At 36.0% G+C, this 17,717-nt stretch overlaps 1 protein-coding gene across 15 annotated transcripts in view; it reads right to left on the bottom strand.

Annotated features, from left to right (window-relative positions):
- Positions 1-17,717, bottom strand: part of GPHN (gephyrin) — a 623,627-nt gene that overhangs the window by 170,146 nt on the left and 435,764 nt on the right. For all 15 annotated transcript variants that reach the window (XM_060294925.1, XM_030855270.2, XM_060294927.1 and 12 more), the window contains one exon: positions 14,174-14,216. In XM_060294925.1, the coding sequence (XP_060150908.1) occupies positions 14,174-14,216 (43 nt within the window). The remainder of the gene's footprint in view (positions 1-14,173; positions 14,217-17,717) is intronic.

The following is a 17,717-nucleotide window of genomic DNA, read 5'->3' as shown; positions in this document are numbered from 1 at the left end:
TTGGGGAGTCTGATGTATGAGGTGTCCAAGCAACACCTTGGATGGACTATTCACAGGTTCTCGTTTGTGTTAGTCTAAACTTAAATCTATGCCTCTATCCAGGCCAGAATCCTACTTTTTACATGCATTTATGTTATACCCCAAATCTATGTATTCATCTTTAATTTCACCGAGGATAATTTAGAATTATAGTGGTCACTTTGGGGAACTTCTGTTATAAACAAAATTGTTTGAGAGGTGCTGTAGGACAAAAAAGGAACAAAATTCCAAACATCTAATGGGCTGGATATTTTTGATTGGTGTGAGGAAATAACCAAAAGAAATTCAGATTCCAAAATTGCTTAAAGAAATTCCTTGGCCAAGGCAAAATTAAAATGTGAAAAACTTAAAATAATGTTTGTTTAGATCCTCCAAAATCATACCTTGAACCTAGTGGATCTTATCTTATTTCTCTTTCCCCATCCTATACTCCTCCATTTCCCTCCATCCATCTCTCCCTCTGTTCCACTCCCCTTTCCTTGTGGCTGGCCAGAAACTTCCAAAGCTCAGTTACCTCTTAAAGTTTAACTTCCTTCAGAACAGAAAAAAATCCCCTTATAGTTGATTTTAAGCTCCGTTCTTCCTCTGAGCTGAGAGTCATCAATGACTTTCCAAAGCCTAGAAAGGGCAGAGTGAAATTTGCAGAGAAATTTGGAATAATTTTAAGAACATACCCAGGGCTTCCAGTTCTATAACAATTAGTTCTTATGTTTGCGGAAGCTTGAGACGCAAAAAATTCCATGAGAAAGCAGAATTGAAGAACCTGAGGGTAACTCAGAAGAACCTAAACTGCACAGGAAACCAGAGGGGTTTAGAAAAGCTAGAGAAGTTGGTCATAGTCTTTTGGAGGCGATTCCAGAAGTCCTTCCTGAGAAAGTAGACTGGGCTCTGACTTATTCTTACAAGCAAGGAAAGGATAACATTGGAGACCTCAGGGATAGGCTCTTTAACAGTTTTAGACAGCACTCAGGAGTAGATGTTAAAGCAGATGTGACTCCTAACTCTCTTCTAGATTTTTGTAAACAGTCTTAAGCCAAATAGGGGATTTAGTAGGCAAGCAAAAACTAGTATGGGAAATAATGCCACTGCCAGAACTCAAGCACCTTGCTGAATATTTTGAGAGTCTTAGAACAAAAACAAAATAAAACTCAGAATAAATTGATAGCATTAGAGATAAAACAACTAGATGTTTCTACCAGGGTCAGTAAATCCCAAAAGAGGGAATCTCTTGATAAAGATACTTACAGATACTATATAAAAAAGGATATTGGAAAAAGAGCTATCTTGTGTTAGCTAAGAAGCTAAAGGGGAAAAAAATAAATTAATGAGGGGTATTTTTTGTTTTACCCTTAAATTCCCAGGGAGAAATTTCTCTAAATATTAGAGAACCTTGCCAAAAAAAATTTTTTTTTTTTAATTGATATAGAGGCAAACACTATCAATCTTAAACTCGACCACTGTTACACAATCTCCCCCATGGGGTAAAAAAAGCTACTCAGTGGGTATCTCTAATAATCCTTTTGTTGGTTCCATGTCATTCATAACTGTTATCCTTGGACATTTAACAAAATAACATTCTTCCTTCTTCTGTGATATCATACCTGCTAACTTGCTAGGCAGGGTGTACTATAATGGAATTGTTAAATATTTTCCTGATGGTTTCTTTCTTGAAATCTCTGAGGACTCCCTTATTTGCAAAGAGAATATAGCTAATTTGGAAATTGATTTACTAGTATCTTTGTATTTAAATCAACCCTAAATTGAAGATCTGAAGGAGATGCCAGACTTCTTCATTCTGTGAGCAAAAATTCTATGAATATAGGGAGGATTACAGGGGCTGAACCTATTAGTACCCAAATCAAGCCATTGAAACCTATACCCCAAAGTGTAAAATGCTCTCTTGAACCAGAAGCTAAAGAAGCACTAAAACTAACAGGTAAAAGCAAATAGAGAAAAGATGCAACATATGTTGTACTAGTTTTTGTAACACTTCTATCCCTCAGCCAAAATGCTGCATGGGTGGGGATAGGGATTTGTTCAGCACAACAGGCCCATAATAGAATAGTCATTTCCCACTTCCATGTAGTACCAATCCCCAAACGTATTTTATCTTCAGTACCTCCTGAGGCTGCATATTTGACTGTGGAGATTTATGTTCTGCTTTCTTTAATGACTCTTTAGGTCAAAATAGTCAATATTTGTTTGCCTTCTCCTGAGAAAATACAAAATATACTTTGACTGTTATGTTGCAAAGATTTACTGAAACACTCTCCTACTTTTCACAAGTCCTCAACCAGGACCTTAAGACTTTATATTTCCCTGTGATCCTACTCTAATTCAACATGTGGGTAACGTTGTGTTCTAAAGATGGAGTGAGCTCTAAGATTGATTCCATCTATCCACTTACTTTTTTAACTCACAAAGAGGATAAAGTTTCCAAAGAGAAGTTACAACTTTGTCTAAGTAAAGTTCATTACCTAGAACATGATTTCTCTCAAGGAAGTAAATCTCTTACTCCTGACAGAATATGGACTTTAACTAAGAGATAATAAAAAGGATTCTTGAGTCTCACTGACTGTCGTGGGCCATGCGTTCCCAACTTTTCTGCAATTGCCATGCCAATAAAAGACTTAACCAAGTCCTTTGAAAGTGAACCTCTTCCCTAGGCACCAAACATGAACAGGCCTTTTGTGAGTTAAAATTAGCTCTTTACTAACTTCCTACCTAATTTTTATAAAATTTCATCCCTAGGATATGATCCTTTGTCAGAGGCAAATCTTCCCAGATGGCAGAACTCTGTGAGCACACCAGAAGTTTTAGTTAGCTACAGATATTAGGGTTAATATATGCATTGACTGTAGATTTGCTTTTGGGTTATTCCATGATTTTGAAATGCTTTGGAAACAAGGAAGGGTCTTGACCTCAGAAGGAATCTCAGTTAAGAATGGTTAGCAATTTAGGAACTTCTGTGGTGGTCCAATGGTTAAGACTCCACACTCCCAATGCTGCGGGCCCAGGTTCGTTCCCTGGTCGGGGAACTAGATCCCGCATGCTGTAACTAAAGATCCCACATGCTGCAATGAAGATCCCGCATATGGCAACTAAGACCCAGCGCAGCCAAATAAATTAAAAAAAAAAAAAAAAGGTTAGCAATTTATAGAAATTTTAAGTGCTCTAATGCTTCCTGAGGAAGTGGCTATTATAAAAATAGGAGCTCAAACAAAAGGAGATAATATGGAAGCTAGAGGAAATGTCTTGACTAATCATCATGCCAGACAGACAGCCTTCACTAAAATTATAGCCCTTATAATACCCCAAGGGACCAAGTGTTTGCTTCAAAAGCGAACTGAGTTCAAAGCCCCTATTATAGAATGCTAGCAATCAGCTCCAGTCAGAAAAGAGGTACCACGAGAAAGCTGGGTGTAAATTGCACTATTAGCTATTTAGCAGCACTGAAGGACTTCAAACAGAATCTTATAAAAATTTTACATGAAATTATCCACAAGTTAAAGAAGAAATTTGCCACTGTACATAATTAATACTGATGGGAAAGCTTTACTCTATCTCATCTGTCACCACTATAATCCTGGTAAGAATATAAAGGTGGGACATGGATAAGAGCCCAAAACTCAGGGCCCCCTCCTGAGGTTTAAACACCTCCAAATGTGTTTCATGAAACTACTCTCTGGGTTTTGAATATGTTCATGGTGATTGTTTACTTATTCTTAGGATGGTTTGAAGCCTTCCCTTGATAAAGAGCTATAACTCTAATAGTAGGAAAATTTTCTTGATCTCATGTTCCCAATCCAGGGAATTCTGACCTTTCTCTCTAGTGATGGAGGCATCCATTTTCCTGGGCCTATTACTAAAGAGTTTTGGAAAGATATGCCACTTACTAATTTCACCCCCAATCTTCAGGAAAGGTAGAGAGAACAAACATAGAAACTCTTGAACTTCCATGACCTAAGGCATTGTCTTTAATGGCAACGAGATCAAATCTTTCTGTGGTTCATCAACTCTCCCACATACATCTAGGAATATCTCCTTAAATTCCACACTATTGCAAGCAGATATGGCTAAATATTGCAAGGAATTATTCATGCCATACACCAAGTCTTATAAACAGGTACAAGCAGCCTTTCATCAACACCCTTTTAAATAACCTTGTATGACCTAAAACCCAGAGAAGTGGTCTTTTGGAAGAGACATCAGAGAAAGACAGCTCTGGAACCCCGTTGGACCTTATCAAGTACTGTTAGTAATCAGCACAGCTATACAACTCTAAAGGTTTGATCCTTGGATTCATGTCTCCCAAAGAGGCATAATCCATTCCTGAATTTGTAGATTTTAAGCCGAGGAGTTTTTAGAAATCCTCTAGAAACAGACAATTCTCTGAAAGAGACATCCTCCATCCAAGACCTTTGACCATATGAGTGTAGGGAGCTTCTACCCAAGATCCATAGAATAAGAAGGTGGACTACCACAGTTTTATCTGCATTCTATTGTTCTTTATTTTCATTGTTATTTTCTTCCCTTTCTTCCCCTGGTTTAATGTTTCTTTAACTGTTATCTATATTGCCCTATTCTTAATATTGCACTTCGTTTGCATCCTTAATCATTCATTGGTATGTATCTAATACTTGGCTGTTATTTACTTGTGAACTAGCTAAAGTATACAACCAAACTGGTTTTGCACTACATTATTATTATTATTTTTGGTAGCCAACCAGATTCCTTTGGTTCCACTTCCTCAAATTGAATCTGTTGGTTTCCTGGGGAACTATGCTCAACTATTAGGTGACTTTTCCAATGACACACTATGTAACAGGCCAAAGAGATGGAAATCTAAAACCCTTTCTTAGGTCATACCTAGAAGACAAGGTTCTTGACTCCACCAAAATAATTCTCTAATTTTTTGGGGTGGGAAGCAAACTTTAAAAGAAATAGAACTTGTAAGGGAACTAAGAAACAACAATATATTATTTGGAGGCTGTCTCACTTTTATACACCTTACAAGTTACTATTTTTCTTTTGTTTCAGATCCTCTAAATGGACTCAACACTTTAAATTTTATTGTATGGTGCAGAATTATTTTTGATGAGTGGCTCCAAATGTTATAACATATTTGATAACCACTTATGGGTATTTTGATCCCAAATAGGTCATTGGGTGTTCCCCAATTACTGGTATTGGATTTGTGGTACAAAGCCTACAGACTGGATAGGATCTTACTATCTTTGTAAACTGACGCCTGCCTTCAGTAGAGTCCCTAGCATCATCCAAGATCCATTTTTAAGCCATCAGTTTCTTTTTGAAGAAAAAAAAGATTGTTAGATAATTTAATTTTTAAAAAAGTAGGAAAAGTGGACCTTGATTTAAGAATAAATATCATGATCACTCCAGAGAAATTCTGGATTTCTTTCTTCCTTTCTCAAGCCTCTTTACTTCAAGCTTTACAAGAGGCGCAGAAAGTAGGGAGTGTGCTACATGCTCTGATTCAGACACTAGTAGGCGAGTTAGATAATGCCACCAAGACTAAAGAACTCCTCACTTGAAAGTTTCATGAAATTACAGTGGCAGTGGCTCAGCTGCTTTAGATATAATATTGGCCTTTGAAGGAAAAACATGTGCTGCTTTTAGATAAGAATGTTGTTCTTACATGCCTGTATACTTCTCTGGAATCATTTATATTACTAAAAGGGTCCAGTAAGCAAACAAAGAAGTCAGAAAATTGGGTAGTTTGGCTAATAACCCTATATCTTCTTCTAAAAACTCCTCAGATTGGCTTAATTTTGTTTTTGTTTCTCTCCCCAGTTTTACTGAGATATAACTGACATGCAGCATTGTAAGTTTACGGTGTACAGAATAATTTGACTTTCATATATTGTGAAATGGTTAATAGAATAAGTTTATTTAACATCCATCACCTCATATAGATACAAAAGAAAAAGAAATTTTTTTCTTGTGATGAGAACTCTAGGGACCTATACTCTAACAACTATCAAATATACCATACAATAATGTTAACTATAGTCACCGTGTTGTATATTATATCCTCAGTACTTGTGTGCCTTATATCTGGGAGTTTGTACCTTTTGACCACCTTCATCCAGTTCTCCTAACACACACTCCCTGCTTCTGGTAACCACAAATCTGATCTCCTTTTCTAGGAGTTTTTTTTGATTGTTATGATAAGTGAGATCATATAGGGTTTATCTTTCTTTGATTTATTTCACTTAACATAATGCCCTCAAGGTCCATCCTTGTTGTTGCAAATAGCAAGAATTCTTTCCTTTTTAAGGCTGAATAATATTCCAGTGTGTGTGTGTGTGTGTGTGTGTGTGTGTGTGTGTGTGTGTGTCTATGTGTGTGTGTATACATGACACAACTACTTTATCCATTCATCCATTGGCGGACATAAGTTCTTTCCATGTCTCAGCTATTGTAAATAATGCTGCTATGAATAAGGGATGTACATATCTTTTCAACATAGTGTTTTTGTTTCCTTTGGATATATTCACAGAAGTAGCATTGCTGAGTAGTATGGAAGTTCTATTTTTAATTTTTTCAGAAATCTCCATATTGTTTTCCCTGTTGCCTGCATCAAATTGCAGTCCCACCAACAATGAATGAGGGTTCCCTTTTCTTCCCATCCTTGCCACTATTTGTTATCCCTTGTCTTTTTGATGAAAGCCATTTTGACAGGCATGAGGTGATATCTTATCATGATTTTGATTTGTATTTCCCTTATGATTAGTGATGTTGAGTGCCTTTTTCATGTACCTGTTGGTCATTCGTATATCTTCTTTGGAAAAATATCTATTCAGGTCTTTTTATACTGGATTTTTAATTTATTTATTTTTGCTATTGAGTTGTATGAGCTTTTTATATACTTTTAATATACCCTTATCAGGTATTCAGTTTGCAAATATTTTTTTCCCATTCTATAGGTTGTCTTTTCATTTTGTTAATAGTTTCTTTTGCTATGCAGAAGCTTTTAGTTTGATGTAGTCCCACTTGCTTACTTTTTATTTTGTTGCCTGTCCCGTAGGTGTAATATCCAAAATATCATCGACAAAATCCATGTAAAGCAGCAGTCCCCAATCTTTTTGGCACCAGGGACTGGTTTTGTTGAAGACAATATTTCCATGGACTGGGGTGGTGGGGGAGGATGGTTCAGGCGGTAATGCAAGTGATGGGAAGCATGGTTCAGGTGGTAATGTGAGTGGTGGGGAGCGGCAGAAGAAGCTTCGCTCACTCATCCGCTGCTCATGTCCTGCTGTGCGGCCCAGGTCCTAACAGGCTGCAGATTGGCACCGGGCTATGGCCCAGGGGTTGGGGACAACTGATGTAAAGGAACTTTTTTCCTGTGTTTTCTTCTAGGAGTTTTATGGTTTCTGGTCTTACATTTAAGTCTTTTAAGTCATTTCCAGTTAATTTTTGTAAGTGGTGTAAGACAGGTGTCTACTTTCCTTCTTTTATTTTATTTTAAATAGTTATTTATTTGGTTGTGCTGGGTCTTAGTTGTGGCAGGCGGTCTCCTTAGTTGCAGCTCATTGATTCCTTAGTTGTGGCAGGTGGGTTCCTTAGCTGCAGCTTGAGGTCTCCTTAGTTGCAGCTTGCTGGTTCCTTAGTTGTGGCACGTGGACTCCTTAGTTACAGCAGGCAGCCTCCTTAGTTGTGGCATGCGAACTCTTAGGTGCAGCACGCATGTGGGATCTAGTTCCCTGACCAGGGATCAAACCTGGACACCCTGCATTGGGAGCTCAGAGTCTTAAACACTGTGCCACCAGAGAAGTCCTTAGTTTCCTTCTTTTAAATGTGAATATCCAATTTCCCCAGCACCATTTATGGAATAGTCTTTTCTCCATTGAATATCCTTTGCTTCCTTGTCAAATATCAGTTGGCTGTATATGCATGGATTTATTTCTGGGCTCTTGATTCTGTTCCATTGGTCTATGTGTCTATTTTTATGCCAGAACCATACTATTTGATTATTATAGTTTTATAATATAGCTTAAAATCAGGAAGTGTGATGGCTCCCATTTTGTTCTCGTTTCTCAGGACAGCTTTGGCTATTCTGGGTCTTTCATGATTCCACACAAATTTTAGGATTTTTGTTTTCCACTTCTGCAAAAAATGCCATTGGAATGTTTTTTTTAACATAAATTTATTTATTTATTTATTTTACTTTTGGCTACACTGAGTCTTTGTTGCCTCACGCGGGCTTTCTCTAGTTGCGGCGAGCAGGGGCTACTCTTGGCTGCAGTGCGCGGGCTTCTCATTGCGGTGGCTTCTCTTGTTGTGGAGCATGGACTCTAGGCACATGGGTTTTAGTAGTTGCGGCATGCGTGCTCAGTAGTTGTGGCTCACAGGCTCTAGAATGCAGGCTCAGTAGTTATGGTGCACGGGCTTAGTTACTTAGTTGTTCCACAGCATGTGGAATCTTCCTGGACCAGGGCTTGAACCCGTGTCCCCTGCACTGGCAGGTGGATTCTCAACCACTACACCACCAGGGAAGCCCACCATTGGAACCTTGATAGGAATAGTCTACTGTCTACAGATGGCTTTGGGTAGTATGAACATTTTTAACAATATTTAATTTTTCCAATCTATGAACAAAGGATACTTGTCCATTTATGTGTGTCTTCTTTGACTTCTTTCATCAATGTCTTGTAGTTTTCAGTGTAGAGATCTTTCACCTCCTTGGTTAAAGTTATTCTTAAGTATTTTATTCTTTTTGAAGCTACTATAAATGGGATCATTTTCTTTATTTCTTTTTCAGATAATTGTTAGTTCAGATAAGCTACTGAATTTTTGTGTGTCAATTTTGTATTCTGCAACTTTACTGAATTCATTGATCAGTTCTGTTTTTTGGTGGAGTCTTTAGGATTTTCTCTCTATATAATCATGTCATCTGCAAATACAGACTACTTTGTTTCTTCTTTTCCAATTCTGATGCTTTTAATTTCTTTTTCTTGCTTGATTGCTCTGTCTAGAACTTCTAGTAATATGTTAAGTAGGGATGACGAAAGTGAGCACCCTTATCTTATACCTGATCTTAGAGGAAAAGCTTTCAACTTTTCACCATTGAATATGATGTTAGCTGTGAGCTTACCATATACGGCCTTTATTATGCTGAGGTACGTTCCTTCTATACCTATAAATTTGTTAAGAGTTTTTTTTTTTATCATGAACAAATGTTGAGTTTTGTCAAATGCTTTTTCTGTGTCTACTGAGATGATCATATGATTTTTTTCTTTCACTCTATTAATGTGATGCATCCCATTTATTTATTTGCATATATTGAGCTGTCCTTGTATCCCAGGGGTAAATCTTACTTGATCACAGGGAATGATCTTTTTAATGTACTGATAAATTCAGTTTGCTAGTATTTTATTGAGAATTTTTGTATCTATATTCATTAGGGATATTGGCCTGTAGTTTTCTTTTCTTGTGGTATCTTTTTCTGGCTTTGATATCAGGGTAATGCTGGTCTTATGAGTTTGGGAGTGTTTCCTTCTCTTCAATTTTTGGGAAGAGTTTGAGAAAGATCAGTGTTAATTCTTCTTTAAATATTTGGTAAAATTAACCAGTGATGCCATCTGTTCTTGGCTTTTTTTTTGTTGTTGGGAGATTTTTGATTATTGATTCAATCTCCTTACTAGTATTTGGTCTCTTCAGACCTTCTATTTCTTCCTGATTCAGTCTTGATAGATTATATGTTTCTAAGAGTTTTTCCATTTCTTCTATGTTGTCCAGTTTGTTGACATATAGTTGTTCTTGGCTTAATTTTGGACACTTTTGGCTCCTGGCTGAAAAAAGGACTACAAACTCTGATCATAATCCTTCTCACATTTGTGTAGCAGGGTTCAGATGTGAGACCTCCACAGTTCTAAATGTTGCTATATAGCTGCTGTCTCATTCAATAGTTCAATAAATGACCATCCAACAACAACAAATGCAGGCAAACTGACACTTATGAAGGTTGAAAAAACTTTCCTAGATAGTTGATGTAATACTGTGATTCCTTAAGTAAGGGTGAAGGTCTAGATTGATTGATTGATCACATCCTTAGATGTTAATGGTCTATCTTTCAGCTTAGGCTGATCACAAGGGGAATTCTGATACCTGAAACCATCTGTAAGTGCACAGCTTACTGTCTTCATTAGCATAACATTACTATTCCATTGTCTTTATCAGCATAACTTTACTATTCCAGAAGATTCTTCCTTGGAAGATAAAAGTTATAAATAACTTTATTGCTCATTCCAGAAGCTTCTTAAACAGAAAGCACCAACAAACGGTTTATACACCAAGACTCAGAAGTCCTTGCCTTGCCATGCCCGTGATTTCTAAATGATTATATCATGATCCTTATTTAATTCTAATCAAGCCCACGTTAAAAGAACTGCTTTAAATCAAATTTCAAAACCTCATAAATATCCTGACTTTGCCGTTCCCTTTCTGAGACTCTGAGACTAAGACTTTGTTGAAGTGGCACTCTCTCTCACCAGAGTAAGAATAAGCTCAGCCTTTTATCAACAGGTTGTTTTAATATTGGTCAAAAAGTTCATTTGGTTTTTTTCTGTAAGAGGGCTCTAGTAGTGCTTACTTGTCTTTAACTTCATTCGAAGCAATTTTGTTAGATTGTATTGTGACAGCTACAATATCAGTGTGCATTAAAAAAATACCGTATCAAAATTGGTGAATTTTTGTGTAGCCATTTTAATATTGAAGATGGAAGAAAAAAAGCAACATTTTCGGCATGCTTTATTATTTCAAGAAAGGTAAAAACGCAACTGAAACCCAAAAAAAGATTTGTGCAGTGTATGGAGAAGGTGCTGTGACAGATCGAATGTGTCAAAAGTGGTTTGCGAAGTTTTGTGCTGGAGATTTCTCACTGGACGACGCTCCACGGTCGGGTAGGCCAGTTGAAGTTGATAGCGATCAAATCGAGACATTCACTGAGAACAATCATCGTTATACTCCACGTGGGAGATAGCCGACATACTCAAAATATCCAAATCAAGCATTGAAAATCATTTGCACAAGCTTGGTTATGTTAATCGCTTTGATGTTTGGGTTCCACATAAGTTCAGTGAAAAAAACCTTCTTGACCATATTTCCGCATGCGATTCTCTACTTAAACATAACAAAAATGGACTGTTTTTTAAAACAAATTGTGACGGGCTATGAAAAGTGGATATTGTACAATAATGTGTAATGGAAGAGATCATGGGGCAAGCAAAATGAACCACCACCAACCACACCAAAGACCAGTTTTCATCCAAAGAAGGTGATGTTGTGTATATGGTGAAATTGGAAGGGAGTCCTCTATTATGGGCTCCTTCCGGAAAACCAAATGATTAATTCCAACAATTACTGCTCCCAATTAGACCCACTGAAAGCAGCACTCGACGAAAAGCGTCCAGAATTAGTCAACAGAAAATGCATAATCTTCCACCAGGGTAATGCAGGACCACATGTTTCTTTGATGACCAGGCAAAAACTGTTACAGCTTGGCTGGGAAGTTCTGATTCATCTGCCATATTCACCAGATATTGCACCTTCAGATTTCCATTTATTTCGGTCTTTACAAAATTCTCTTAATGAAAAAAATTTCAATTCCCTAGAAGATTGTAAAAGGCACCTGGAACAGTTCTTTGCTCAAAAAGATAAAAAGTTTTGGGAAGATGGAATTATGAAGTTGCCTGAAAAATGGCAGAAGGTAGTGGAACAAAACGGTGAATACATTGTTCAATAAAGTTCTTGGTGAAAATGAAAAATGTGTCTCTTATTTTTACTTTAAAACCGAAGGAACTTTTTGGCCAATTCAATAGTTTTGAGGTGCTAAAGGAAAGTTACCTCTTGCTTGAACAAAGTTACCAAAGTTAACTCTTCCTTGGACAATTCTGAACAAGCTCTATTAAGTTCTAACTTTTTTCCTTTCTCTAGTATCTGCTGATTTTTGCTTTGATACATTTTTATATGTGCTAAAAAAGCAGTTGATCATAGTTTTCTTTTTATTAGCTACATTTTGGAAATGTTTTCCTTGAGGATAGTTAATTCAGTAAGTAAATGAAAAAATGATTAAAATAGAAGAAACTGTATGGGGTATACAAGAAGGATTAGTCACCTTGCCTTGGGGGAACTCAGAGAAGCCATCACAGAGGAGATCACACTTGAACTGAGTATGGAAAGATAAGTAAGAGTTTTCTAGGAAAATAAGGGGAATGGATATTTTATGCTCTGAGGGAAAGGGTCCCAAGGAATAGAGGCAGGACATAGCACTGAGAGAATGGGAGAACTGCTAATAGGGTCTCTATGACTGCAATATAGTATTACATGGCAAAGGAAGGAAGAAAAAAAGATAGAAATAGACTAAATAAGCAATGAGATTAAGAAGTTCAGAGGTAGAACAGCTCATGAAAAGTCCTGGGTGTGGCTATGGGCATGAGTATGAGTTACTAAAGCAGTGTTGAGAGGAACGACCTTAAACTTATAGAACTCACAGAACTAAGAGGCTACAATGTTGGATGGGCTCTCTACATGGATCTAAATGGCTATATGGACCATCTACATGATTATTTTATCCTAAGAAAAGGTGAACAGAAAAACCTGGACCATCATAAGGTCCATCCAAAGTGATTAACAACCAACAAGCCAGTTAGAGCATAAGTGAAATGAAAGCAGTTCTAACAGCACAAAGATCCATGATAGAGGTGAAAAAGGTTTCAAAGAAATCTGTTCTCAGTAAGAAATTTTTTTAATTCCTAATCACCACAATCACTATCAGTGATCCATCATCATCTCAGGATCAACAATAAATGGAAATCATCAAAAATGTCATTTTAAAATTTCATTTATTTCTGTTGTTTTATTTTAGTAAATATTCAATCATCACTTCCTTGACTCTTAGTTTTCTCAACCTTAGGTCTTAAGGGATTATAGGACTTTACATCTCCTATTATTGAAGCACCTCCCTCAGATTCACATGCCTGTCAGATGTTATGAAAACTCACAAAAGTATACAAGTTAAACATGCCTGTTTGCACTTATTTTTATATAACTCTAATATGAAGGTCCTGGACAAACAACTGAAGTGTGCTTGCCTAATAACTCAAGGTCTTCAAGCTAAGGTAGCAGATTTACAACACAGAAATGGGAAAATCTTACATTAAAAAAAATAAATGAAACAAAATTTTACCTATTTGAAGTTCTCCAGGTACTTTTCAAATTGTTAAATAATACAGACATTCTACTGTAAATAGAAATCATTCCATTTACTAAAACTCCCAGTGGTATAAGTAAGGACCCATTTCAGTATTGTCCTCCTGCACTTCTTCTCTTGATAATGATCAGGAAGAAGATAGGGTGATACCATTAATATTAAGTGACAGAGAACAATATCTACAAAATTAGCATTTATACAGCACTTTTCTCTTAGAATCCCAAAGCTTTCAAGGCACAACCTTTGATGTCACATCATTTCAAGGATACAGGTAAGGAAAAGCTATTTATATTTCCTTTTTATAAGATAGGAAAATGAATAATACACAAAGTCAGAAAATGAATAATACGCAAAGTCAAATGACTTCCATGCAAATGTTATTGGTGATAAAACAGAAAAATAAGGTTTCTTCATCTTTGGTTTAGGGCACTATGTTCTGAAATATGCTGCCTGTGAAGATAACATCTTTTAGGAATTCATATTAATGAAATGATTATGATGTACCTGCTTAGGGGTCCTTTTTTTCTTTTTTAGATTCATTTAGTGGATTTATATTACATTATTTTCAGTTAGTCTGTTTTCAAATAACTTTTTGGCAGTGGGGCAATTAAAGAGGGTTCTCATCTTGGAGTCACAGAGGAGGTCATTACTACCCTAACCAGTAGTCCTGTCAAAGTTCTGATGTCAGGACTTGCAAAAACAATTGTGATAAGGGAAATATTCATTAATATATTGATACTGTTATTTTTAGAAGGCAAAAGCTCTAAAATTCATATTCTTGACATAAACTTTCCCCAGTGCTCTTCTTTATTCTTTCACCAAAATGTCATTTTTAGCTTTCCTTCTTGTTGAACCACAAGTTCTAATCCAGTAGTCCATCTGAAATAATGATATACTCACTGGCTCTGAGAATGTTCTCCTTGCTGCTGCACCTGGACTGGACCTGCAGAGAGAGCATAAACTCAGTAATTTAGGGCTCATAACAGAGATAGCCAGATATGTATATTTAATGGGCAAACTCCTGAGGTCTAGGAGCAAAGGCTTTATGTATCTCACATATAAAAACATGTTAATAAAAATATGTTACACTTATTCCATATATTTTTAATTTTTCCTTTTCTTACTTAAAGAAAGGACTGATTTCTAGAAAAAAAATTGGGGGCACAACATTGTACATGGGACAAGGGTAAAACTAATGGCATTTTTTAATTGATGTGTATTGGAAATTAGTATATGGGAAAAAATTCAAGTTACCACATATTCAGTTGTGAATTCAGATGCTTAATATTAAAGATACTGTGCTTATCTCTTGACTAAAACAATAATGCAATTCAAGTAATAAAGCTGTAATCAAATGTTCACTGGTAGTCATTTTTAGTTACATATGTTAATGAGGGGAAAAGAGAAATCTTCATATACAATATTTACATGTGAGTCTAATAACCTTTGTTATTTACTGATTATAATAATTGATTATAATTATAATATTAGTTATGAAAGATGTTTCAGTTGGAAATCAATGAAATTGAAGTCATTTATTTGCCAGTTCTTAAGTGTGTATATAGTTATCAATCAGAAACTCATGCTGATTCAAATATTTCAGGTCAAAGTGGAACATTCTTTTACATGTTGCAAAACTGATGAATTCAAGGGCCATGCTGGATGGCATTGACACTTGTTGATTTCAGAGGCAACTGTATTGAAACTCCACACCTCTTCTTCCCACTCCCCAGCAGCTTGCCCCAAATGGTATACACAGCAAATTAATTTCTATCGCTTAACACAGTCTACTATTGTAATGAAACAAATTATGAAAGTAATGTTGCAACTTAGGGTGGGTAATGGTTGTCCTTCCCTGAAAAAAACAATTGTTAATGTTTAAAGAAACAACAACAATAAAAAAAATCACATACACACAAGACACACCAAAAAAAAAAAAAAAAAAGAGAGACGAAATATAATTCCAGATGTTAAAGTTATTCTCTTTTGGCCCAGATTGTTTAATTAGTTTTAAATACACTAGAATGAAGAAGCTAATCTGTAAGATAATATTCTTATATTCTTTTCTCGAAGTTTTATTGGAGAACAATGCTGGACCAAATGGGAAAGAAATTAATGACTACTTAAAGAAAATAATACAGTAAGGAAGACACGAGAGCAAGGAAAAGAAAAAAAAGAGAGAGAGGTTTGAGGAGGGTAAATCTAGTAGATAGAAAAGAAAGTATGGTCTTATAGAAGGGGACAATATGTAAATGCAGAATGTTCTGCCATTTCTTATTGAAAATTCATACCAAGAGGGTAAGAATGACTAATGAACTTGCTGCAAAATAAACAAGCAAGTTGGCATACCATGGAATGAAAATAAGTGTTAACTATATCAGTACAGCCTTAAAGGAGAAAAGAAACAAACACTAATAGACAAATTAATAGACAAGCTTAATAAAGAGATAAACTACTTTTAAAAACGATTCAAAGAACACAGGAGATAGCCAAAAGAGTGAGAGAAAAATCTGGAGAGAGAAGGAAAAGAAAGGGGAAAATGTTGAAGGACAAAAACAGAATTCAAAGAAGTCAAATGGAAGTCAAGAAAGTCTTCAACAAGATGTAGAAACAGAAGGAGCCAAACCCATAGCGCAAAGCAACGTTTGCGAATGGAAAGCAGCTCCTTTGATCAGTAATAGTTACTCTTAAGTCGTATCCTCTATTCCTCCAGAGTTCATCTTTAAGCCCTTCCAATCTAGAGTGGAGCTAGTGTATGGATAGAAACAAGAGATTTACAATGAACAGAGCAGTTCAGATGAGTAGTTCAAATTGTCTCATCAAATGTTTCAACAGACTTATATAATGTCTAAATGGAAATGGAGGTGAAGTACTAGCTGGCTTTACCAAAAAAAGCGAACCAAATCAAAACCACAATAAAAAAAACACTCTCTCCCTTTCTTAGGTGGCCTAAAACTTAACAAAAAATTCATTCATAGCATTAATTTTTTTTTAAGTAGTTTTTTTTTTTAATTTACTTTTTAATTTATTTTTGGCTGCGTTGGGTCTTTGTTGCTGTGTGAAGGTTTTTCTCTAGTTGCAGCAAGCAGGGGCTATTGTTCGTTGCGGTGTGCGGGCTTCTCATTGCAGTGGCTTCTCTTGTTGCAGAGCAGGGGCTCTAGGCGCGCAGGCTTCAGTAGTTCTGGCACATGGGCTCAGTAGCTGTGGCTCACAGGCTCTAGAGCACAGACTCAGTAGTTGTGGCACATGGGCTTAGCCACTCTGCGGCATGTGGGATCTTGCCGGACCAGGGCTTGAACCCACATCCCCTGGATTGGCAGGCGGATTCTTAACCACTGAGCCACCAGGGAAGTCCCTCATAGCATGAATTTAATAAAAAAACCCAAGTCTTGCTTTGTGGCACATCAGTTTAGAACGATATATTTCAAACAGTTTTGAAGAGAAATTTGGATGATGAGAAAAATTCAATATTCTGAATCTGGGTTCAAAAATTGCCAACATCAGTATAATCAATGTCTTCTCATTCACATTACATTGGCTATTTGATCCAGATTTGAGGGAAATCACTTTTAAAAATCAATGATTAAATGAACTTCTTTACTGTAGTGATTTTGAGTATACATTAAAAAATTGAGAAAATTAATTTAAAACATTTTAATACTTATGTGTGCAGTGGATGCCCTTTTCTGTACCATGAAACTTGTCATCATTATAATACTGACTTAATTTAATAAAATCCCAATATGAAGACTTTGCCTAGCTCACAATGTAATGGGATTTACTTGAAAGAATAAAGTTGAGAAACAACTATTGTTCTCACAATATGGACTATAAAAAAGGTAACACAGGTCTGTTTCAAGTTTTATGATTTGCTGTTGTTTTTCTTTATCTTACCCAATTTGTCAGGGATTAAAAATGAAAAGTATGGTGTTGGATGATCTGTTACTTTATTCTACTGGATTATGTTATTTTACTAAGATAAATTTATAGTATTGACAATTAATTCCCCTTTCAACTGAAATCAAAGCTAAAATCATGTGTAGAAACAGTATATTAAAGTCAATGGAGGAAATAAAAAACACAAGAGACTTACTGAAAATGAAGGTATTCATTTACTAATCAAGACTGCTTTCAGACATCAAATAATTCATTTAATTCATTTCAACATGTGTTTACATGTATAATTTTTGCTGAAGATCACATTGTCCATTAAGACATCTTAAGCAATGAAACAGAAAACAAAAGGAGGGAGAGCACGTAATAAACGGTAAGGAAAAAAAGTGAAAATGCTTTAAACAAAGCTGAGAAAACTTTAACAAACAACCACAATCTTTAGATACAGTTAGAGAAGTGACTTACCTTATGCTTAGGTCTTAACAAGAATAGCACAGTGTTTAAAGTCAGCTCTTCATTATGGGAGGTACAATTGAAAGCCATAGGTTAT

The sequence above is a fragment of the Globicephala melas genome, chromosome 2, assembly GCF_963455315.2.
Source record: "Globicephala melas chromosome 2, mGloMel1.2, whole genome shotgun sequence".
In the NCBI taxonomy this organism is placed as follows: domain Eukaryota; kingdom Metazoa; phylum Chordata; class Mammalia; order Artiodactyla; family Delphinidae; genus Globicephala; species Globicephala melas.
The sequence above is the reverse complement of the archived record's forward strand: the minus strand, read 5'-3'. Positions and strand labels throughout refer to the sequence as shown.